We start from the raw sequence: 25,594 nt of genomic DNA, 5'->3' as shown, positions 1-25,594 counted from the left end.
GAATATGAATGTGTGTTGGTAATACATAGGCATACATGTCCTCTCTGTTATACAGCGAGCTACGTCGTAAACCTGCCGCGGGTCTCAGGAACGAAAACGTCGCCGGAATGGGAATGGAAATGGGGGGGAGGGGGGGGGGGGGGGGAGGAAAATGGGAAACGAAAGGGAAAACGGGGTGGTAATGAAGAGTGGTGATGTCCGGCGACCAAAAAGTCCCCGGGGAACACTCGGGCACACTTATCCCAAAGCTACATTATTCAACTCGGTATTACGGTTATAATATGTACCGAGTGAACGCCGGGCGTTGCTACGTTATAAACGTCAAAGAGAAGAAGGAGCGGGGACCTTCATCCTTCTGCTCCTCTTTGCTCGCGGACGGTTGAACAACAATTAAAATGATACGGCGAACCTCCCTAAAACTAGAGACCCTCTCAAACGCGTATTAATCATGCATGGAATACGAAGAAACGTAATATTCACCCGCGCCTCATATCGGAACTTGACGATCCGTCCATTCAACTTTTCCCGATCAATGAAACGCCTTCGTTTCACAGGATGGGTTTATTTCAATTTCCTATGCGAGAACACCGGTGTCAGACTGTACGGTACGGTAAGTCTTACAATTAGTGACCTCGTCGTTTGGCGTTGTGGAAAATATATTTTAATATTCATAAGGGTAGGAAAATGAATATTCCAACTGGTATGCACGAAAGTCGTATATACCTAAAGGGTCGCCCTTCACCCGGTTGCGTTCCTTCCTTCGGCTATTCTTCGCTCCACTTCACTCCCGGGACTTTCCTCCGCAGCTCGACTCATACCCCCGAACAATACAAAATCCTAATATTGAATAATTTTCCGCTACAGTTCTACCGCCTCCGTTGCAACGTCGTTTTATTTGCGACCGGTTTCCTTCGCCTGTTAATTGGACCAAAAAATTGATAACAAAATCGCAAAATGAATTACACGTAACGAAAGATAAAAGTAAGATTTTATTTAAAAAATTACATTCGTCCGTTGGACACGTACAGACTTTATAATGCACCTTGTGAATATATGCAATCGTTATTCAGGATCAGCGGCAGGTGCGCGTGGAAATAAAGGACACGCTTGCAGCTCATCCGGATGATTTGCCTCGTGACCGCGCGGCCATCGCGTGCGTTGAGTAAAAAGCCGAGGAGGATGTTTTGGGGTGCAAGACGTAAAGGGCGCACGGGATTCTCGTCAGCCCCTGCGAGTAGCAGAAGTTGGATGGCCGATACTTACTCTCTGAGAAAAGCGGAGAAATTTTTGACTCGAAGTGCGTCAATTTTTTACTCGGAAGGCTATTTTTCCCAACCGCTTTACAAGGCCTTAGCTTATTTTCAAAATGTATAACAGTTCTATCTCGTTCGTCGCGTAAATGATGGCCCTGCGTAACACGCGCACCAGGCTTTTCCATGCATTTTCTTTTTCTTCTTCTCACTACGCGTTTCTACCTCTTTTTTCGACCCTGAAAATTGTTTTTTTTTTTTTTTGGTTGTTCCTAAACTATGCGAATAAGTTATGAGATACCGCCGCGATGTTTTGTACTTTGAACCGATCCTAGAGCGTTTTATTTCATTACGAATAGGCTAATCAGAAGCATACATAGAACGCGATAAACGAAATGGAATTAAAATAAATAGCCAACTGCCGCGGGAATAGATTATACCGTCTATGCGAATCGCATCGTTTCTCCTTCTCTCCTGCTCAATATTCATCACCGATCGTGTAGCGCGCGTATACGTGTATATAAATAAAAAGCACATAGCGCATCGTTAATTGCTGCGATTGGCTGGTATGGTCGAAGGTGAAAGAAAATACGAACGAAAAAAGAGAGCAGACAAAACGAAAACTCTCGCACTCGCGTAGCAGACGCGTAAGATTGAGAAGTAATTATTTAAAAGCATTGCACACGTGTGTATCCCTCCTCTCCGGGGGCCATGTCCAGGTACACGGTACGTATTAAAATATATTTTATGACGTTTTCCGGTTCGAGCATATAAGGATTATCATTACGGAGTGGTCTGGGTATAATATAGGCGCAGCGCAGGGCTGTGTATAGCTGCCCGGTGCACGTATGGAAGAAAACACGCAGGATATAAGCGCGACGCACACGCGACGTTCTGACTCACGACTTCATGGCCCATGGCGAAGAAGGGGTCATCGGACTCTATGCACGCCCTTCTCGCACCGCATGACCAGTCAGTCAAAACACCGAAAACAACCAACGCCAGGTACATACATACGTTTTTTTTATCTACCGTGCTTCCATCCTATGTGCGATATGCGGTATATCTATACCGAGGATATAGGATATGTACTAGAAGTATGTGCCTAGGAAATATATATATCTGTGCACGTAGGTGGAGGTATCGGACTCGCCGGAAAAACCGAAGGAAAAACACTAGGATTGACGTTACGTTGTCGAGGATACAGTAGATGCGCTCAATTTTATTTTCTATAGTCTGTTTTTTTTATTTTTTTTTCTATTTTCCACTACCGTGAAAACAATTTTTCTTCATTTTTGCTTCACGTGGGAAAAATATTTCAGTATTACGTGGATGAAATTATTGACGAACATTTTATAATTATCATATCGGTGCGGTCAGTATTGACCTGGTTTAGCATTCTTGTTATAAACATTCTATTGAAATTAGCCATGAATATCACAGGGGGTATGGGAGGATTATTTATCGGAAGTGAAGTAATTGAGAAAATTAATTAATCAATAAATTATTACTATCCATGCCCGCGTTTCCGTTAATGCAGATCTGAATTTTTGTTATAATTTCATCGCAAACGGTATTCTGTAATTGCAACTGATAATCAAGCACTAATTTTCAGCTGATTTCAGCACTTTTTTTTTCATCTATTAATACGCGCAGCGAATTCTGTGGTTTTTATGCGATAGCAGCGTTATTTTTACTACCAGAAATTTGTATGTACCTGAATTCAGCATGATTTTCCGTTTCCACATACGCCGAACGATAATCTTAAAAATTTCGTCGAAAGATGCACACGTAAATATCATTGCTCGCCTTTTGAAAATTCTGTGAATTTTATTTCAAGTTTGATAAATCATTGAGTTATAGCTTTCGTTAATAATTCACATTCGTATGACACATGTTAATTTATAATTAATACGCGAAATCGGACCGCTGATTAAATTTATTTCATTAATTGCATCTCGGAATAATAAAATTTCGAATGGATTAATCAAATGGTTAAATATAATATACCCTCTGATGAAGACAATGAATTATTTTATTACCCCCAGGACCCTGCAGAAACCCCTGAATCCGGGAGCACCAGCATGAAAACGTAGTACCCTTTTCACAAGTGATAAATCACCAGCTAATTATTCCGCGCTCGTTTCCCGTTTCAAACTTCATTTAAAACTTGTTCAAACTTTTTCAGGAAAATCTTTTCATCGATATTTGAATCGTGATGAAATTTTTTACAGAGCATAGCAAAGTAGGGGCACATTCGCACACGTGCGACTATATATTCTTTCGTTTCAATTTCTCAATTGATCCGCGCGACGCGTGAAAGATTTCGAATAAAATTCATGTCTTCCATCTTCGGTGATCATTTTTTTTTTTTTTTCATTTCATTTCAAATCATGGATTCATCCCATTTATATTTACCGTCAAACTGAAACGATATCGTGCATCGATTTCTGGCGAGTAAATCGAGCATTCCCGTATGCAGCCCGAAATATTTCTCGGTATCTATTCGCTGCAATTCTCCGAGGAAGATTAAGTCTCGTACACAGCTATATACGTAGAGATATAGTTATACAACTGCAGCAGCTCTAGTATCTCGTAACTTTGCTATTTATCGAGGTTATACCACCGCGTTCTCGTTTAACCGCGCGTATATTGTATACCAACCGCTATACATAATAGTGTACACTGTACACTCTAACCGGCGTGTTCTGTTCCTGGTGCACAAGGGCCTAGAGTCAAGATAGATCGAGCTTTTCGCGAGGTTGAGACATCCAAATATATACTAGGGCCTTCTAATAATTTATAATGATAAGATCTGCCCGGGGCTTTTATACCGTGTACACAACCACGCCCGATTTGTTTGAAAATTTCCGACCCCGGCCAGATTATGTGCAAAATAACCATCGCGGGCAAACCCCGAACACACGTATACCATAATGGGTGAAGTGGTGGGTTCGGACGCTACGAAAGATGGTAGAAATTGTTTCCTTTTTTTTTTTTTTTTTTTTCGCTCTCCGCGAAGTCGATACCGGGTCAATCCGCGCATGTTAATAACCGCGTGGGTGCAGCGACTGACCTACCTGAGTACACGTTATGTATGTACATACATATGTATGCATGTATTACGTATGTAACTTAACGCGCATGGAACTAAAGTGCTGAAATGAATGAGAGAAAAAATGAGAAGATTGGAAAATTGAAAAATTGAAATACAAATAAAAAGATATCTGCGGGGCACGGAGAGATATTCAGGTGAGCAAACGAAACATGGAAGGGTTACAAATATGTGCTTCGAGATTCTGGTTGTGTGCTTTATGCTCGAGACTATCTACTCTCTCTCTCTCTCTCTCTCTCTGTAACTAACGCGTTGGTTTAATTTAAGCGGTTCAATTTCAATTTGTATTTGCAAAGGCTATATAGTAGAGGCGGTTACTACGCGGGGTGGGTTCACGGGTGGTGTATATTATAACGTTCGCATACGTATAATGTACATGTATTATTTCATCGAGTATACAACCCATAATGCGACTAGTTCGATTGTATTTGCATTCGATACACTTAATTCGCGACTCTCTTTGTTACGTGCCGCGTACGTGACGATTAGATTGCACGTACAATTAAAAATTTAGGGACATCGAAGTACGGTGAAAAAAAAAAAAAAAAAATGCTTCGAGGAAGTGATTTGTGATAAAAAAAAAATTTTCACGTACCCGCGATACGTTATCAGAAATTCCGAAGCCGCTAATTGTGTATACCGTAGGCGGCAATGCGGATAAACCTACGTGTTGTAACACCTATCAACGTATACGCGAAATGTTTAGAAAGCGAATCTGGTCTAATTGCAAACAAATATATGCCATGTACGTACGTACGTACGTACGTACGTCGCGTATGACGTCGCGTGTAGATCGTGACCTGGAATTTTCTCTAATCGTCGAGTGAGCGACGTCGGTATTTAAAATCTGACGTTTGATCGTGGAATTTCCATCAGGGTATAATAATTAATTCAGACATTGTTAAAATGTTAAGTACTCTCATTCGTTTTCAAGGTAGAGTATCAGCAGGTATGCAGACCGGGGCATCGCGACCTTGTGAAAATTCGGTGTAAGTACACCGCTGCACGGTTGGGTAGCTTCGGGTATACAATGTGCTGTAAAATTTTGAAACAAAGGTTGTATTACGTAATTAGCTACCGTATCTACTTCACAGAGTGGTACAGTCCTCGGTGTAAGTTTCGTTCGAAGACGAAAAGGAATAATATCTCATTCGCAATCGTCGAAAGATTTCTCGCGATCGTTGTGGAAACGGCATTGAAGAATCGCTCGGTAATAAAGAGATACGATCCGCGAACCTTTCGAAGGTCTTCTTGTACGCTCGAACGAGAACTGCAACAACAGCAGCAGCAGCATCAGCAGCAGCAGCAAGAACAATTTTAAATTAATAACACTTTGAAGAATAGTCGTAAACCGGACTGCTACAACTCTGGAGAAGATACAATTATCTCGTAAATATAATTGCCGTAGCGATCGTGCAATTCTTTACTCCACGGGAATATTATTCTATTTTGCCTTTATTTTTATTTTTTTTTTCTCATTCTTCTCTCTTATTTCTCTCTGTTGCAGCTTCCGCACTCCACTCGATCCAATCATTGCGTTGCACGTCAGAGGAAATCCGCTCAAACACGGAAGGTGAAGAACCCTCCGTTCATCGCAATCTATACGCGATGCTAAACGGTAGTAAAATAACACGAGGCATCATTTTTCATCATTTTAATCAGCCCGCTCGACTATCTGTATAGTTTCGAGCGTTTTTTTTTTTTTTTTTCTTCTTTTCTTATCCAAACGTATAAGGGCAACGATATACTTTTCAGCGGCGTGAAAAAAAAAAATGGCGTGAAAATGAAACGTACGATTCACCATAGCGGCGGGTATTACTGGTAATTTTGGAATACATAGGTCGTATGTACGTATGCATGTAAATAGATAATGGTGCAGCATGAGCAGCACGCGGCACAGCAGCTGAAGCAAAGTTTACAGTCGTACTTAGGAAGGAACGCGTTAAACAATGAACAGACAGGAACGTGATAATGAATGGCGCGCACAACTTTCTGTAGACAAAGAGAGGCGCTTAGATCCTCCCTCGTTATTTACCCCTTTTAAGACCATCTGCAGTGAGGAAGTGTTTGTTGGCGTGTATACAGACCTTATACACCCGCTATAGTTCCGTACACCGTATTACTAACTGTACGCGTAAGTATAATACAAGTTTATCTACTAAAACCTGGAGAACATTAATATATGGGGACTGGAGAAATTGTAAAAATGTATTATATGGAATATGCTTTTGAAGATTTGTCTCGCAATTAACGAGTAGTCTTCTCTATTTTATCGCGACGATACTCGTTGGATTCATTCATTGATATTGATCGACTTGTACGCAAAGTAACTGCTGATTAATTTCGATTGCAATCGATAAAACGAATGGAATGAAATCGAGTAAATTTGTGGAATAAAAATTGCTCTTCCTATTATCAAATCGACGAATCCCTCCATAAAGATGTTGTACGTGTTCATGATAACTCGGGTCATCCTGTTCCCATAATTTCTATACATGTACATGAATATGCGAGAACGACGCGAGTTATATTGTAATGCATAATCTCCGGTAATTTCAGAGTAGGGTGGGTTGAAAATTTTTTTTTTCATTCTCTTAGCATGGGGGCAGAATTTGTACCTTATAATGAAAGAAAATTTTTCAAATGTGGAACTAATTTTTTACTTGATATTTTGAGGTAACCCACTAGTTTTTTGAATGAACAATTAATCAAGTGGGGTACTTCCAGCAAAAAAAAATTTTCTTTTGGTCAAAAATCATAGAAAATATCTAAAAATTGTCGATTGTGATTGTTTTTTACTCGTTCGCTGTTCAAAATTTTTTTCCTATTATTTTTGTAATTCACGTATAAAATCAAAAAATGACGAGCTCTTTTTTTGACTTGAAATTGAAGTTGAGTCGGGAGGCCCGAGCTTTGCTGGAGTCAGGTAGCCAGCAGCGTAGCGCTTTGTTGTGAGACGTCACCTTGGGGGCTGAGCAGAGGTGACGCCCCACAACAAACCCCCTTGCCCGTGGCTACCTGACTCCAGATAAACTCGGGTTTGCTGGTGAATTGAGAAATTCGAATATTTCAACCCATGCATGGATCGCGACGAATCAAAGTGGGTCTACAACTAAAGCCAATCGATATGTCTTATAATTTTTCTGCTTCCAACAGCAAATAATTGATAATTACTCAATCGATTTTTAAGCGAAAAATAAATCATTGTTTTAATTGGGTTTAATATGCTTTTCTGACATATTTCGACCTCAGGAATCCGAATCTGAAAGAAAAATTGATCTATCTCTAGAATTCACCGAGTTATCGCCCATTTTCAGCTTTTTGGGGTCAAAAATAAAAAATTGATTTTTTAGTCTATCTTGATGTAATTTGAGCTCAGAAATCCGTATCCGAAAGAAAAATTGATGTATCTTCAAAAATGACCGAGTTATCCCCATTTTTTCGCATTTTTTACCATAAAAATGGAGATATCTCGAAGGGAAAAAATCGTAGCTCAATTTGGACAACGGATTCGTGTTCCTGAGGTCAAAATACATAAGAATAGTGCCATACGATCGATTTTAAAAAATAAAAATTTTTGGCCAAAATTTGAGATTTTTCCAAGGGGTACCCCTTACGATTTTTTCAAATTTTGACCAAAAATTTTTATTTTTTAAAATTGATCGTATGGCACTTTTCTTATGTATTTTGACCCCAGGAACACGAATCCGTTGTCCAAATTGAGCTACGATTTTTTCCCTTCGAGATATCCTCAAATTTATGCAATAAAATGCGATATTTCGGCGATAACTCGGTCATTTTTGAAGATAGACCAATTTTTCTACCGGATTCGGATTCCTGAGCTCAAATTACATTAATGCAGACTGGAAAATCAATTTTTTATTTTTGACCCCCAAAAGCTGAAAATTGGCGATAACTCGGTCAATTTTAGAGATAGATTAATTTTTCTTCCAGATTCGGATTCCTGAGGTCAAAATACGTCAGAAAAGCATATTAACCCCGAATAAAACAATGATTCATTTTTTGCTCAAAAATCGAATTCTTTTTTGCTTCTTCAAGAGTAATTTCACGTAAAATCAGCTCAGGAATCCAAATCCGAAAGCCAAAATCATCTACTCATGCAATTGATTGAGTAATCATTAGGTGGGAAACATTTTTTTGCTGGAAGTACCCCACTTGATTAATTATTCATTCAAAAAACGAGTGGGCTACCTCAAAATATCAAGTAAAAAATTAGTTCCACATTTGAAAAATTTTCTTTTATTATAAGGTATAAATTTTGCCCCCATGCTAAGAGAATAAAAAAAAAATTTTCTTTCAGCCCACTCTATTTCAGAAACGAAATTTTTATTTTAATTTGAGAGAGTAAAAGGGAGAGACGTAAGAAGATTATTGACAACTTTTAATTGGCGGAGTTGACGAACAAGAATTTTATTTCAAATCTTCTTTCGGCGAAAAGAGATAAAAAAAACGATGCAGGGGAGAGAGATTGAAGCGAGAGGGTTCCAATGTGAAAGGTAAGAGAAGGAAAGCCCCTCCGATGCGAAACCAACCCCTCCTGGAAGGAACCATTTGTCATCTATGATATTTTGACAGCTTCACTCGAAGCGAGAAACGACGGAACAGAAGCCATTCCCTGAGGTGCTCTGCACGGCCGATCCACTCACAGAAGTGCGCTAGAGTGTAAACCGGTTTGTCGCAACTCGCACAAGTAGCTATTATAATAAGATGCTCGAACGATTAAGTAAGCAAGCGAGTCAACCGGCAACCAACCTGCACGGAGCACCATGTTTTCGTCAAGAACAGTACAAAATATAGTCCAGGCCGTGCATCACCCGGCCATTTTCATTACATCGTGATCGTTAATTTCTGATGTTATTTCCCCATATCACGCGACCGATCTAAAATCGGATATATGACGAGCAAATGATGAATTACATGATTTAAGGAAAAAGGTAGTCGGATAGACCTTCGGCTTTGGACTTCCGGTTTCAGTTTTATTCTTTTGTCTTTTTGTTAATCCATTTTTCCTCGGATTCTAACTTTGAACATTGTGTCGTACACCATCGGCAAGGCCAATCATCCGCCGCCCAAAGTCAGCCATGTAGAAAGCGTGGTGAACGGATTCGACTCGTCTCACAGATTCCACCGGGAAAACCGCGAGAAGCCGGCTTTGTGAATTGTGTAGGGGTCATGAGAAGAAGGAAGAAGAAAAAGAAGGAGGGTGAGAAATAGGAGAAGGAGAAGTAGAAGGAGAAGAAGAAGAAGGAAAAGGAAAAGGCGTTGTCGTGGCCCCCAGAGCCAATCTTATTATTTTATTCAATTCTCCGAGAGAAATTCTTGCTTATACGAAATACTACCAAACGGTGCGAAAGACTGGGTCATAAGGACGGGAAAAGTAAAAAGAGAAAAGGGCAAGAGTAGGATAAGGAACGGGAGGACGTCGGAATAATCCCTTTTATTTTATTATTAGCTCCGGTTGTCGCGCGAGGCTTGGGACGTCGCACTGTCTTAGTATTCACCGTCGTTTCTCATATTAAAAATTCTTCGGATTCTATAAGCGTTATTCCCGAAGCACATATAATGACGAGGAAAAGACGGCCATCGAAATTACATCATCGATAAATACGGACGGTGAAGTTTGTGAAAATGAGATATGCCGAATGCTGGATGAAAATTCCATTGAAAATCCCAATTCCTCGTTGAATGCGACGAGAAGAAAATCACACCACCGCAAATCATTCGTCATAATTTCCCACCGATAAAGCAATCATACGATTTATCATATCGATCAATGATCGATGAGTCGATCAAGCGATCTAACTTTTTTGAATGTCTATCGTTCTTCCCAACGTTACGCAGGTGAAACACAAAATTCATTAGCATCGGTAAAATAAACTCTAATGAATATTATTTACAAATTCAATAAGATCCGGTAACCAGATGCAAATCCAAGCATGTATGAATCATCTGGTATCCACAAGGACGGATCCTAGGACATCCAACTGCACTACTCGACGCGACGGTACGGAAGGGCGAAAAGCTACCCCATTGTTCGTTCTTCTGATCCTTTGAAGCTCGAGGAATCGGGAAAAATCGACGATATGACAAGATATAATCATCGGGACCGTAACCATGTATTGATTGATCATGGAATACAGTGCTGATCTATTGCTGTGGCCTCACGAAGCAATATCCAGCAAGTGAAAGTTTTAATACACCTACGTGTCCGACGCATAGGATTGAATAGCGAGGACAAAATGTGATCATGTAATACATGTGCGTGTGTCCGCATTTAGGCGACACACAGATGAAATCAGTGTTTGAAGAATGATGGCGGGAATTCGTCGGAAACTTACCCAGAACATGACGTTAAATCCAAAGATAACATATTTGAGGCAACAGCTCACTTCACTAGTATCCCTTCTGTACTTCCGCACAGGCATGGCTGACACATCAATTATTTAAATAACACCCTGCACGCATAAGTGGTAGTAAAACGCCACGCACAAATGGGGCGACGAACCACAAAGGATGGGACCTGGCACAGATTTGAAAATATGAAAAACAACACAACGATGAACCGACCGGGGTGTTCAGCTATTTCCGGATTCGGCAGTAAGCTTTGCTTCTCCCGTTCTTACTTCGTTGCCTACCAGAAAATGATTTTTTACCCAAACCCACGATAAGAATATCCGAAAAATTCAGATATTTGTACAAGAATAATGAATCTTTGGAGTGCCTAATATTATCGTTCGGAGATAAAACGGAGCGAGGGGGAGGCAGGGGTGGTTTTCGTCCGGGCAGTCGATCAGCTGATCACGACGCCGTACCGCACCACGATTATGACCACTGCCATCGTCACTTCGAGGTGCACAGACTGAGTTCTTTCCTATGACTAGGTGGCCGTTGCGGCGGGCACTGTGGCCGGGGGATTCTGCCTCCTGGTGCCTACGCCTCCACCGGAGACCCCCACCACTGACCAAAATTACTGCCGCCGACGTCGGCGTCGAGGAAATCGACTCGCACGGTGCACCGCTGAATGTGGACTGTTAAATTCTGAAAGTGCGCAAGCGCTTTGTTGTATGAAGGTGAGAAAGGATTTCTGAAGAACAGTGTCAGTGCCAGACTAACAGCCGTCGAGGGTGGATGTCTCTCCTCGAAGTATGAAATTTTTTACTTTCAGATTGTAGAAATGATGATCTTGTTATACCTTCTGGAAGAAAACACAAAAAATAACGATGATCTTCGATAGGATCTCATGTCCTCTTCAGCTTAAAATATCGTTCTGGAATTTTTGAATGACACCGAAGACATTGACAATCCATCGAAGATTCAATCTGCTGCTCCAAAGATATCCACGATAACAAAAATGAATACGCTCATGATAATCCTCAATCGCGATTCCAGAAAAACCGGATACCTGTGACGATGATCTCATGGGATGATTATCCCCGGCGTTTGACCTTGATTAATAATATATCATCGATTTATGTAGCTTGATCCTTAACGCTGAGGCCTCTTTATGGCGCCAGACGACTATATGTGACTCGCGTTCCAAAACGATTGAGGGGAAATTACAGACCTCATATCGAATTGCTTGCCATCATATAAGCTATGTAAAAACAAGAAATTTGTCACTAGAATTGAAACGGTATAATTATTGAAAATTTATACTGTGATATTATACACGTTGACTGAAGAATATATAAAGGTCGTATGAATTACAGTATGAAATTGTACACGGCTGGTCAACGAAAGCTTCATACGTGATCACGATTACGCAAAATCAGCGTGGAATATCAATAGGGATGATCGTTTGTGAAATAACGATACATTTCCTAGGTAGAGTATGAACTATAGAGGATTTGTTCGGTCGCTTGAAACGAATAACTCATGGATACCAAATAACCACCTGCTGGGTCATTTAGTCAGATAATCATTCAAATTTAGGAAATGTCAATCTTCAGTCAACGGTAGTTTTAGTAGTGACCAAATTAATATCATCTTAGTTGATGCAGCTGGGCAAATTTCGTTCGCATGTTAACGCGCGTTTAAATAAGTGCGCGTTGACGCGTTGGTACGATACTAATCTTCAGTCAACGACGTGCAAAAACAATTTACATGACAAAGAAGTATTTGTTCGATTGTGGAGAATGTTCCAAAACGATGGATTATAAATATTCGAATAATCATGCATAAAAAGCACTCATTTCGAGCGTTTTCGACGGTGAAAAAAGCCCATTCAAAAAATACGTTTGCGCATTCGGCGAAGTAAGCATTTGATTTTCTGCGCACTTCGAATTGAAGATGGCGTCGCTTATATCGAAGTGGCGCTGAGTTGAACTGAGTTTTCTCTCTGCACTTTTGTATCGTGGTTCGTGGGGAAAGCACTCAGCTGTTGTGACAGGCAAGGGAGATCTTAACCAACAAAATACACTAAATATCAACGGGGTTTGTAAAATTCTGAACTTTGAATACCATTAACCTGTAATTTAAGCTACGATCTACCGGTCAGACTAATTTTATCATCGATTCTCAATTACTTTGAGCCCAATTAAATGCGAGAATTTTACGTCTGATTGGCTGACCAACACATCCAAATCTGATACGTATGTTGTTTCTTTTGCTTGTATCGCGTATGCATATGTACGTACTTGCGAAATGTTCGATTGTAAATGGAAAACCTTAATAATGCTATAATTCATAAGTATTATTCACGTACGCTAAATTATTCGAAAAATTTCTTCATTTTAAACGTGTGACATGGCGTTTCTAATAAGCAATCCGATGACTCATATACTGCATTCCCCGAACTAACAGATGCCCGTATTTCGTTTTATGGGAGTTTTACATCTTATTAGATCTTCCAATATCCTCTGACGCTCTAATATCAATGTCGATAGATTTTATAATCTTGTTATGCAGGCTCTAGGCAGTCGACCTCGAATAATGTTCTAACCCTATTATCTTATTTGATTTGTCAGTGTTGAAAATTTCTCCTTCTTGATACTCTTTAGAAAGTCGGGTATAACAATTGTCGGATTTTTAGAAATTGTCATTGCATTGAAAGTAAATTTCAACATGTTATTTAGCTGCTAGTATTGCTGGTAGTGTTTTTGCATAACCCGTTATTGCTTGAGGCTTATTTCCTTGTTCTTTTTTTTTTCTATATTATTCCAGAACTTGTACAAAGTTTTCTTGCCAAATCTTGGTTCATAAACTTTTAAATATCTGGTATGTAAATAGTCTGCTACCTCCCGAGTTGCTTATTATTTATTAAAAAATTACTAACAGTGGATTTCCATGATTCATTATAAATCTCCTGGTTATTTCCATGAAATGTGTTGCGAGCTCTGTAAAGTAGTAGTTTATTATTCAATAATCTGTAAGAAAGATAATAATACTGGTAAAACTTGCTCTTCCGGTACAGGGAGGCATCAAGAGTTACATCGAATCTGTGCAAATAGTTATTATGGAATTATAACAGCAAAACGACAATCAAACATGCGCAAAGAAATCGAAAATGGAGGAGGTTGTAACGGAGTAGGAACCAGGACTAGGAGACTGCTTCCTCGATTTTCACTACGAAGACTTTTGTACTCTAGCCCACTTCTTGGTCGCCGCTTTGCCCGTGCTGCAAGTTCGAGCAACCGAACAGTCAAAGGTTCTTTGAACATTGTAATTCTCTATAGAATTAAGCAAAAACTAAAATTTAGTTAGTAAATGATAATTTATCCATATTTCAGCTAAAGATGCTGTGGATGGAAGAACGGGTGATGTGGAAAAAGGCGAAGCCCGTGGAAGCAGCCTTCCTACCCAGTCTCAATCTCATACTTCGGACATGCCACACGTCACAAATAAAAATTCTACCCCCACTAATGCAGGAACAGTAAGTTCAAAATATATAGTAAGATTGTTTTGTTGCACAACTGCTACTGTTTGTTTGATAGACTCATAATATCCTTGCAATTTTCAGAGCTGCGATAATGGCTTGATGGAATGTCCGTTGTGCTTAGCAGAGCTTTCTTCAGAGTCTTTTCCCGTGGTACAGTCATGCGATCACCGAAGCTGCTATGACTGTTACCAACAGTACCTCAGAGTTGAAATTTCGGAATCCAGGGTCAACATTGCCTGCCCAGAGTGTGCAGAGCTCTTGCATCCCAACGGTAAAAAAATACATGATCTAATACCAATGTTGAAAATTGAAGAATCACTTTAGCACATTTACCAAAGTAAATCTTAGAAGATCATAAGCGAAGTATTTAGAATAAACTAATAAACTTGACTTCTTGTGTTCTTACAGATATCAGAATGATTCTGAATGATCAAACACAGTTTGAAAAATATGAAGATTTTATGGTGCGTAGAGTGCTCGCGGTCGAACCTGATACAAGGTGGTGTCCTGCACCAGATTGTAGCTTTGCCGTAATTGCCACTGGCTGTGCCTCTTGTCCTAAATTACGTTGCGAAAGACCTGGATGTGACTCATACTTTTGCTATCACTGTAAAGCAAGGTGGCATCCTAATCAAACTTGTGATGCAGCAAGAGCTCAACGATCACAATACTATGATCGCAGTTCATCTCTCAGCTTCAGCCAGAGTGACTCACAACATAGTAAGAAAATGATGATTAGCTACTTGAATTGTAAAACTAATTTTAATGCATTTTCAAATCATCAGACTTGTAACGCTATTACTATTTTTTCAGGGGATGACATCAAACCATGTCCAAGGTGTCAAGTTCTCATTGTGAAAATGGACGATGGTAGCTGTAATCACATGACTTGTGCTGTTTGCGGTGCTGAATTTTGTTGGCTGTGTATGAAAGAAATCAGCGATCTTCATTACCTAAGGTAAAATGAATATTAGACCATGAAAGTCTTTCAGTACATCTAGTTGCGTGTGAGCCAATTATTGAAGAAATCTGTTCTGCTTTGTTTTAGCCCATCTGGATGTACATTTTGGGGAAAAAAGCCATGGTCCCGGAAAAAGAAAATCCTTTGGCAACTCGGAACTTTAGTCGGAGCTCCAGTTGGAATTGGTCTTGTCGCTGGTATTGCAGTTCCTGCTATGATAATAGGTAATCACGCACACCAAATAGTAGTTTGAATTTTTACAAAAAATATTGAAAAAAACTTGTTCTGTAGTTTTGGAAAATCATTTTGTTATTTTGTTGTCATTTCGGATGAGTCTGCTTTGTTTTGCCGAGCACAACGTCAAATTGTTTTGGAATCGATTTCTTTTTCCATAAACGTTTGAAATTAGAAATCCTTATTTTTTGTTCTAGGTATTCCTGTATGGGTAGGAAGAAAGCTATACACGAGATACGAGAACGCCAACAAACATAAAAGAAATGCCTTCATCGCAGGGGGAGTCACTGCATCGGTAAGTCATGATTACACTTTTGATTATTCTCACATACGGCCAGGTTCACATTTTTTCCTGTCATCCGTAATAATCGATAATAATTATTTGCATGCAGGAAATTCGTTATAATTTTTATTCCGTAATTGAGATCCTAATTTCTAATACTTTCCGGCATCATTTTTTGTGTTCACATACTAACAAAATACATGGTCATTCTTACGCTAGCAACTCCAACATTATTTTTCTTCTGTCTTACCAATATTTAATCGCAAAATACGTGCTGAAATTCACACTTGATGATAACAGATCCTAATGAACTATGATGTCTGTGTTATCATTTTTTTGTAATATTTTTTTCTTATTATACGGGGATACTAAAAGAAGGGTTTTATTTTCCATATTCAATTATACTTTCTCATTGTTGATGTAGCATATAATATCTAAAAACAAAAGGTACAGTTACACGAAATCGTTCCTCAGGCGTTGAAATATTTATTAAACTTAATATCACACAATTATATCAGTAGAAATGTGTGCGATAAGCGATCGTAACAGGGCAAAGATGAGGGAGCCGTGTAAAGCGGTCAGTTATTATTCAGAACTTGAGAACTCATATCCGTTTCGCGTTATGGCGTGCAATGGAATTCCGGCTTTGATACTTGTATGATGTCCTGAGTTCTGGTATGTTACAGTTCGATTTGATTATTCATGCTCAACTTATGTCGGGTTTCAATTTCGCAAAGGTGTAACGGAAAATGATAAGAATCGATAGTAATATCAGCATTATGTTATAATTGTGGACTTTTCAAGCACCCAGGCACAATCTTACCAAATCTTTGGTTTTGATTATATTATTTCTAGCTTAGATAATCTACATGATACATGTCTCGTTAACTTCTTTCATACAAGCATTAAAGCCACAAAGAAAGTATATTTCAGCCATATATTGAAATGCTGGATATCTAAATTCAAAAGAAATACGATTCTCTTCATACTGCTCAATCCCACTGTTACCGATCACTTTGCGGAACACGAAAATGGACAGATTTTAAACAATATACTTGTAGACTCGGTCAAGGATCACGGAACTGATGCAGTTATTTCAATAGACTCTCCCGATAGTATTCCGTCGTTATGAAGGTCTTCTAAAACATCTATTAGTCGTTGTTCGGTAAGGGGATCTCCTAAAGCTACGTCCACTGATCCTATACACAGTAGGAGTGCTAGAAGTAACGATCGTCTATAATCTCGACTCAAGTCTTCTCGGTTATAGCCCAAGTCTTTTGGAATATCCAAACCAAGGCTACTGCAATTGTTAGTTAATACAGTCCAGTATCGATCCAAAAGTGACTCTGTATGCCTACGTCTTAATTCAGTAGGAACAGAACTGACGAGCAGCAGAGCTACGTCGTTTGTCGGTCTACTATAAGTTACCATTTGCCAATCGAGGATGGCACACTCACACACTCCATCCTCTGTATCTCGAAATAGTAGATTGTTGCACCAAAAATCTGTGTGCGTTATTAAAGCCAAAGGACCTTCGGGCGCAAGAAGTGCCGCAATAATTTCCTTAGTTCGAGGGCGGAGAGCCAGAAGAGCTTCCAGTACGGCTTCAAGCCCAGGTCTTCTCTCGAGGAATCGAGCAAGTTGAGGTAATCCTCGTTCGACAAGTTGTTGGTAGGAATCAGTAGCACGGGCTGTTTGAAATAAGAAAGTGTATCGCTCAGACAGCGAAGTTCCCTCCTTGACTTTAATAGCGAGTGAGAGAGCATGAAGACGTGCGACCGCAATAAGCGCAGCCTCAGCCTGCCTCAGAGTTAATCCTCTGGAAAATTCAGCCCCCTCAAAGCCTCGAGGTCGCAAATTTTCTAATACCAAAAATGATTCCGGAGGTTCAGGGCTCTCTTCGCTTCCTCCTGCTGGGCTGTAGTGAGCGTGAACACACGCTGGTATTGGCAAATCCGGAAGTTCAATCGAACTGTCTTCACCAGCTAACTGCCTCTTCTGGAATGCCTCTAACTCGGGAACGACCTGAAAATATGAAAAATCAAATCTACAAAATACTCAAATTGATTTTGTCGAGTTCGTTTTTGCCGACGATAATAGCCCCGAGGTAATTACGAGTCGGAAATTACCTGTGTATAAAATTTTATTTCGCGAAGATCGAATTGTGCTTCGGTGACGAAAAATCGGCTGAAAGGATCCTGGGGCAAAAGTTTAACGATAACACTTAGTTCGCATCGTGCGTTCTCCGGTTTTAAACGGTACTCGACGGATACAGCGAGTATGTCGCTAAGGACGCTATCGCCCGCGGCACAACCTGGTCGTACGGTGAAATCGTCGACAGAAACCTGGGACCCTTCTCCGTGATAAACAATCAGTAATTCTTCAAGCCACTCCTTTGTCACTGGCCACTCCCCGGCAGAGCCCTCCGTGTCGTCGCTATCCGACATCCTCGTGGTAAAAAGTTATGCTCCTCTTCTCCGTTCTCCCGGTTATCTTTTTGTACTTCTCTTCTCGTTTTTATCAATTATTTAAACAATTTTTATACGCGAGTCCCAATTATTGTATTTCACAAGGGCATACGGGTTTGTAATTTTTGAATAAATCGCGACGCCTTTTCTTTACCGTAAATGAAATTCGCACTCGCACATTTCTGTCGATACCATCACGTTAAAATTTGGAGGTGAGATTAGAGGAATTATTTATTGTGAATGAGGAAGAGGAGCCGGAACCGATTACATGTCTTGTTGAATTTTGAACAGTCACATCGATAATCGTTCAGGTATTAATGCGGTTCTGATTTGTTATCCACGCGGTAAACTCTATGCGCCGAGGAAATGCATCCGCGGTTGTCTGGAGCAGAGTAACAATGCTTATCCTCGGCTTAACCGCAGTGATAATACGCACGCAGACCAACGCTGGTATATAGGATGCTTTGATGTATATTTTATCGTTATATGTATACTCGGATAGGTGCACAAACGCCCTGTGGTGTAGAATTCTGCGTCGCCATGGGCGGGTCTACGCGCGCACTTCTCTTCTCAATCAATATCCTCTTTGCTGGCGCATCTCTTCGGCGGCGTCACGTCGCCCAATTCAACCCGAAAAAGGGACCAAAGAAGCTGGGAATGCTAAATTTATTTGAATCATTTATTGTTCCCCATTTTCATTCTATACATATGATATTTATCTAGACAATCCGCTAAGACCAGTACTTATCGCAGGATGATTTTTTTTATCGATGATCCTCCGCGATGATCTTTAGTGTTATAGCCAGTATTTTATCTTTGGTCATAAGGGAAACACATGGCCATTCGTATTATTGGAAAATCAATCAAGGGACTTATTTATGGCAGTATACGTGGGTTCATCTTCTGGAAAATTTCCGGTCAGATTGATACGTTGAAATTGCTTGTTTATTGCCAATTAAGACCTTGCGATATCGCAAGTGGAATAGCTTTATTATTTAATACAATGACCATACTGTTAAAATATCCTCCCGGGTCAGTTGATGCCTGAAAAAAAAAAACGAAAAAAAGAGAATAAATATGCTTGACGACACCGGACGCTGCAATCTCAACAATTTAATTATTTTTTTATTCCAGGTCTTGGTATCCCCAGTGTTAGCCGGATTGGCAGTTGGTATAGGAGTTCCTATTCTGTTATTTTACGTTTACGGAGTTGTTCCCGTATCCCTTTGCCGAAGCGGAGGTTGCGGCGTTTCAACAAACGGCGCCGGTGTCCGTTTTGATTTTGATGATGAAAATGAGCTTATGAATGCATTTGGCAACAAGAATACCGGAGGTATGCATTTAATATCATTCGTGAATCATTCAACCACAAAACTCAACAGGAAGGTAATAATAGATAAAAATTTCACACTGATTTTTCAGACGCATCATCAATTGATGCAACCAGTCATAGAGGAGCCAATCCCTCAATAGGGGAGGCTTCTTTATCCCTGGGCAGCGGTAGCCAATTGAATGATCAGGAGGTTGCAACCTACAACTACCTAGTCTCAGCAGGTGCTAGTCTTGCTGCAAGTATTGCAACTCTTTTGCCTGGAGGTCAAAGGTACAAACAATACAGGACATCATACTGTTTGTGTTATTCAACAAAGCAATCTAATGTAATTTTTCAATTAACAGACTGGAAGTTCAGGCTGATGTAGCATCAACGCAAAGATTCAGTCTGAGTAGTGAAACTGCATCTGCAGCTACTAGCCTTTCAGAAAAATCCGTCAATGCTTCAATTGCTCCAGACGATGGTGCAGCTTCAACAAGAGCTCTAGCTGGTTCTGTCTTGAATTTCAAGGTACATAGATTATCTGTCACCGGCAATATAGACCTTTGAGATAATATCACGCAAGAATGAACTATAACTTATGTTTGGTAACTCTTAGGTTGACACTGGGTCATCGAGTGGAACACGAAATACTGACGAAGTACAAGAAACTGGGCCAGCAGTAGATGGTCATATTGACTCAGCGGGTCAAGCTGCTTCTCTAAGTTCATTAGAAGAACTGGCATCTGGTCTTGCTAAGCGGGCTCGTCGTAGGCCTATACCAGATCGTCAACCTACTGACTCGAGCAGCTTGACAACTTGCGGTGAAGACGGAGGTTCGGAACGTGTGCGATTCGATGACCACGTTAGTTTTATTGAAGCTGATCAAGAAGCAGGCCCTAGTAGCGGTTGTAGCATTGCCAGTCGTGGCCCCGGGAGACGCAAGAGAAATAAGGATCATGAACAGGATGTGGAAATAGCCTCAAAAGCACCGGGAAATTCAAGGTGATATGACATTTGTGTTCGGAATTATCATTGATGGCGGTATAAAATATAAATGTACAATACAAATATAACGTAATTCAAGGTGTTATGACTTTTGTTTTTGGAATTATAATTCATAATAAAATAATTCGCAAATTGTTATCAATATTTTTACTACATGGTGGATTAATTCTGCTTTTAAAGGTTTAGCAACAACGGCGCCAATATTGATTCTGTCGCAGAGGAACATCCACGGGAAAGAGTAAATGTTGCTACTCTGCGAAGTGTGTTTTTTCACAATGGTTCAACCTTCGAACGCGAAAAACGGTTGCCTGTGATAGAAGAACCCCATCCCATTGCCACAAAAACTAGCAACGAAGAGATCGTATACGCCCCCATCGCATCAACACCTACCAGTGCTGTGGAAGAAAAAGTGCGCATTCCCACCTTAGCATCAGAATTTAGCGATCTTGTGGAAAAAGAAGTGCGATTTCCCACCTTAGCATCAGAATTTAGCGATCTTGTGGAAAAAGAAGTGCGATTTCCCACCTTAGCATCAGAATTTAGCGATCTTGTGGAAAAAGAAGTGCGATTTCCCACCTTAGCATCAGAATTTAGCGATCTTGTGGAAAAAGAAGTGCGATTTCCCACCTTAGCATCAGAATTTAGCGATCTTGTGGAAAAAGAAGTGCGATTTCCCACCTTAGCATCAGAATTTAGCGATCTTGTGGAAAAAAAAGTGCGATTTCCCACCTTAGCATCAGAATCTAGCGATCTTGTGGAAGAAGAAGTGCGCATTCCCACCTTAGCATCAAGACCTACCAATGTTGTGGAAAAAGAAGTGCGATTTCCCACCTTAGCATCAGAATTTAGCGATCTTGTGGAAGAAGAAGTGCGCATTCCCACCTTAGCATCAAGACCTACCAATGTTGTGGAAGAAGAAGTGCACATTCCCATAGCATCGAAATTTCCCGATGTTACAGAAGAGAAAATGCACATTCCTATAGCAGCGATACCGACCAATTTAGTCAACAAGGAAGTATACATCCCCATAGCAGCAAAACCAACTGGTTTCATAAGAGAGGAAGTACTCATCCCAATAGCGTTCAAACCCACGAATTTTACTAAAAAGAAAGTGCATATTCCCGTAGCATCGAAAGCGCCGCCTTCCCCGAAAAAAGTAGATCTTACCAGTATTCCCGCGACAGAGTCGACTTTTGTGATAGAAGCAGAGCCGCCCACTATTGAAACAAAAACGTACATACGAGCTATAAAGGAGACACCTTACTTAGTGTCCACACGACACCCCACGAATCACATTTTCTATAAAAATGATAACATTCATATCACAGAAGATAAGTCACAATGTTAGGATGGAAGTCTGGATTATCTTTATGATCGCACCCAATAACCTGTTCAGTTACATGAGTATTCATTACACACAGGCCATGGGATTCCGAAGTACGTTGAAAATTTTAGAATATAACATCGAGCAAATGCAGCGCATTGAGGTTGGCACGGTTGGATTTGGAAAAGGGTAGGTAATGAATTATATTATTTATTATAATGGATGAATTTTTTCTGGTTTGTAACCGAAAAAAATTGGTATGCAGTGATTCACATAACATGTACAATGGAATCAATGAAAATCTTGAAATGTGCTGGAACCGGTCAGTAGACACTTGCGTTCTGGTAATGCTAGTCTTTCACTTCTGACTGAATGCGTTTGCTCTTGCCACAAAAATAAAACAACTGAATTTACGGAAAACTAGCCGTGTTCGAACAGAGTTCAGATTTTTTGTTGGGTTCAGATTGTCCATACACCAATGAACACAGGAAAGCACTTGCTACTTAATACCCAACTTCATGTGTCTTTATCATGATTTGATTTCGGATAATGTTCATAAAACTGTTGATAAAATAACGGAATTAAATACCCATTAAGGTGTTTCAGAAAAGTCTTATTTTTTTTGGAACAGATTCAAGATTTTTATTTCAGCTCTAAAAGACGCTTTTTAACATCTGAGCTCTTAATATTAACATTGACATGACCCTCATCGCACTTCTTCATTTTCCGTAAGATCTGTACAGTAATTTGCTGGCGAGTAATAAAATTTAAAAGCAACAATTAACATGTTTTCTGTGTTAGTTTTATGGAAAATAGAAAAGTGCAATGAGGGATATGTAAATATCAATATTAAGAGCTTGGATTTCAACAGGTGTTTTTTTAGGCAGAAATTAAGCTTTTGAGCTTATTTAAAGAAAAAAGTTTTCTGAAACACCCTAATACACATGCAAGTGTGTATATTAATTCACATGCTATTTGGACAGGTTACAGACACCTCAAAATTGAGTATTTTGAATTTGTCGAAAGAAACCCTATTGAGCTAACAATTAGTAAAAACTTGCTTTAATTTTTGGTTTTTTTTTTTTTACATTTTTTTATACAAAAGAAAGAGAAAAAGTTTTATAAAAACGGATCATTTACCAGCAGACATTTATTTGGATTACAGTAAAATACTTCCGAGTCCATAAGTATCTTTTAATTATCTAATCGGTTGTTAATTTATTGCAAAATGGTATATAGGGGCAAAAAGTGAAATAAACGAAATATTAACAAATAACTGTTGCCGGACTAAACATTGTACAGAGTAGACTGGGTGTCTTCGCAATTATTTATTTCTTATCGTTCGGTTTAGGAAATTTCAGATATAGTGTATAAATAATATACAAGAAAAAGAATAGAGAAAACAATAGTATATAATAGAGCGTAAGAAAGCTGTTCAAATTAAATTGCTCACATGTAGAAGTAATTAATAATTCTGGAAGATAGAATACATAGCATTGGATGCAAAATGTGTCTATATATGTAAAGGCGTGCCAGATGATAGAACAGGGTTTTTTCAATTTTGCGATCATAATACAATTACACAAAATTAAAGGGACAAGTGCCAATAAAAACTTAGGATGTTCATAGCCTAGGTGAACAACAACGTTTTTTTTTCCTATGTCACCGCGTTATTTTTTAATATAATGACGTAATTGTTAGAAAGAATCTAATTATTATTAAAATGCAGTTACATATTCAAAATGTCAAAGGCTTATCTTTTCGAAGATGAAGTACGACTTGTATAAAAAATTACACGAAAAAAACAGTACATAATAAACTAAAAAGTGCAAACCATGAAAGAGCGATACTTGTTATTTGTTCGACTATTTGAAGACGTAGGTATTAGTTAGCCATTATTGCTTACTTTTTCGGTAATCGCATTAAAGTTGCAATAATGAGTTACAGAATATACATAAAAAGAGAAGTATTAGACAGTAATTGGAAACTTTAATTATCTACATGATATTTGAGTTATCCCAAGACTTAAGCTTTGGGTTCATAAAAATGCTTCTATTAGTGCCGAAGTTTTGCAGTTTCAGCATCACTAAGTAGACGCTTCTTGAACATATCGAGTGGGATAGTCGTTTTATGAACTGAATATTATATAAACTAGGACATCATGATACGAGAAACATTTATTCAGCATTTTGTATTCGAAGAAAAAAAAATTGGATCTTTATAGAAGTTCCTCTTCTTTTGTAAAAATAAAGATGAATCGAAATTAATAATAATTTTCATTTATGCTAAAACTCACAGTCACGAATCGTGATGAATTTTTGTTTTCGCAATGTGTAGGTATGTATGAATTCACAAGTGATTTTCTTTGAAACAAAAAAAAAATTGAAAAAAAAATTGGAAACCAAAATCATACCCAGATAACATCTACGATACTTCCATAATTTATGAGCACCTGATTACGGATCAGGACGTATTGCTTATTAGGGTTTATATAATGAAATCGTCAAGTTTTACGGGATTTCAAAAGTGAGATTAAGTACATAGAATGCAGAATACACAAACGTCCTGTTCCGGAATATAAATTTGTATTTCAAAAATCAATGCCTGAAAGGTGACATTAAATGTCGTATTCCGTTCGATCGAATGGAAAGTACTAAAACAAGAAAAAAATTCAGGAAATATAAGAACGAAGAAAGCAAACATAAGAGAAATAAAAATAATGATAATTCGTGTGTACAGTATACCTACAAATTTATACATAATAATGTGTATGTAAAAGCCTATTCGTAAATTACATATTAAATATATTATAAAATGAAAAACATACGCGAATTTTTTTCCACTTCACTTAACACTTTCGATTATGTATTCGCGAAAGAGAGATAGAGAAATAATCGTGAGTCCCTCGCGAAAATAAAATTTGCTCAAAAAATAAAATTTAGAATAAACATAAGTGGTTAAATTTTTCGCCTATTCGTTGCTGGAAAGGGATTTGAAGGTATGAAAAAGTACAATAAAATAAAGCATAAGATTACTAATGATCAATATGATTACAACGAGGATATATAGCATTATCTGTTAGTACGTATACTCGCTACAAGATAATATAGACAAAATGTATGATTTAAAAATATTTCAATGCCAGTTGTACAGGTATTTTTTTTTTGTGCGGTGTACAATTATATTCATTAATTAACTATCAATATATTAATAATAACACTAACTTTACTATTATTTAACAATTCAATATATATGAATGAATATTCGGGGAAAAGTTTTCCAACTTATAAATAGCTGAACAACGATTTGATAAATTATACATAAATTAGTTGTCTCGGCTACACAACTATTCGTGATACTAATATGTATATTATAAGTTCTAACTAGAAAAAATTTAGCAGAACACACAGTGGTCGAACGATCTTTATAAAAGAAAATTATGGAGCCTATTCATCATTCATAACATTACTTTTCATAAAAAATTTCATGGATTATCTCCCAGATGATATCTCACTACGTTTAGATAATTTTTCTTACATTTTGTTGATCGCTTTCTTATACACGCGTACATAATATGAATAAAATTACTCATTAACGATGAATAAACGAAAAATTTTCTGTAATATTATATTGTTATAAAATTTATACATTGCTGTTGGATTCTATTATCCGCATAGTAGAAACTTGATGAATCTTCGGAGGTGAGAAACTGATATGAATATATAACTTATGTATTGATCG

The 25,594-nt window shown here is 38.7% G+C and overlaps 3 protein-coding genes across 7 annotated transcripts in view; 1 reads left to right on the top strand and 2 right to left on the bottom strand.

Moving 5' to 3' along the window:
* LOC105687546 (tetraspanin-5) overlaps window positions 1-11,413 on the bottom strand; it is a 69,936-nt gene extending 58,523 nt beyond the window's left edge. The window contains exon 1 of one of the 5 annotated variants that reach the window (XM_048656806.1): window positions 10,725-11,413. In XM_048656806.1, the coding sequence (XP_048512763.1) occupies window positions 10,725-10,811 (87 nt within the window). In that variant the 5' untranslated portion in view covers window positions 10,812-11,413. The remainder of the gene's footprint in view (window positions 1-10,724) is intronic. The other 4 variants (XM_012403310.3, XM_048656805.1, XM_012403293.3 and 1 more) reach the window with 4 other exon arrangements.
* Window positions 11,414-12,665: 1,252 nt separating this feature from the next.
* Window positions 12,666-25,476, top strand: LOC105687522 (E3 ubiquitin-protein ligase RNF19A-like). The gene is made up of 13 exons (XM_048656794.1): window positions 12,666-12,819; window positions 13,799-14,032; window positions 14,115-14,257; window positions 14,345-14,534; window positions 14,672-14,983; window positions 15,077-15,221; window positions 15,312-15,448; window positions 15,656-15,753; window positions 19,344-19,542; window positions 19,632-19,812; window positions 19,887-20,052; window positions 20,141-20,526; window positions 20,710-25,476. The coding sequence occupies exons 2-13, from the start codon at window positions 13,873-13,875 to the stop codon at window positions 21,875-21,877; spliced, it is 3,285 nt and encodes a 1,094-aa protein (XP_048512751.1). The 5' UTR covers window positions 12,666-12,819; window positions 13,799-13,872; the 3' UTR covers window positions 21,878-25,476.
* LOC105687807 lies at window positions 15,855-19,220 on the bottom strand. Its single transcript, XM_012403702.3, has 2 exons — window positions 17,871-19,220; window positions 15,855-17,766 (listed from the first exon to the last, which is right to left on the bottom strand). Exons 1-2 carry the CDS (start codon window positions 18,186-18,188, stop codon window positions 16,816-16,818), a joined length of 1,269 nt encoding a protein of 422 aa, XP_012259125.1. The 5' UTR covers window positions 18,189-19,220; the 3' UTR covers window positions 15,855-16,815.
* Window positions 25,477-25,594: the final 118 nt, after the last annotated feature.

The sequence above is a fragment of the Athalia rosae genome, chromosome 6 (genome assembly GCF_917208135.1).
Source record: "Athalia rosae chromosome 6, iyAthRosa1.1, whole genome shotgun sequence".
Classification (NCBI taxonomy): Eukaryota; Metazoa; Arthropoda; class Insecta; order Hymenoptera; family Athaliidae; genus Athalia; species Athalia rosae.
This window is presented reverse-complemented; position numbering and strand designations above follow the sequence as displayed.

Excerpts from the sequence above, each read along its gene's own strand:
- LOC105687522 (XM_048656794.1), top strand. The coding sequence starts at position 13,873 with ATGCGCAAAGAAATCGAAAATGGAGGAGGTTGTAACGGAGTAGGAACC. Across the intron at positions 15,449-15,655 it reads AGTTCCTGCTATGATAATAG|GTATTCCTGTATGGGTAGGA; the intron begins GTAATCACGCAC and ends TTTTTGTTCTAG. Across the intron at positions 20,527-20,709 it reads AAAGCACCGGGAAATTCAAG|GTTTAGCAACAACGGCGCCA; the intron begins GTGATATGACAT and ends CTGCTTTTAAAG.
- LOC105687807 (XM_012403702.3), bottom strand. The coding sequence starts at position 18,188 with ATGTCGGATAGCGACGACACGGAGGGCTCTGCCGGGGAGTGGCCAGTG. Across the intron at positions 17,767-17,870 it reads AAATAAAATTTTATACACAG|GTCGTTCCCGAGTTAGAGGC; the intron begins GTAATTTCCGAC and ends TCATATTTTCAG.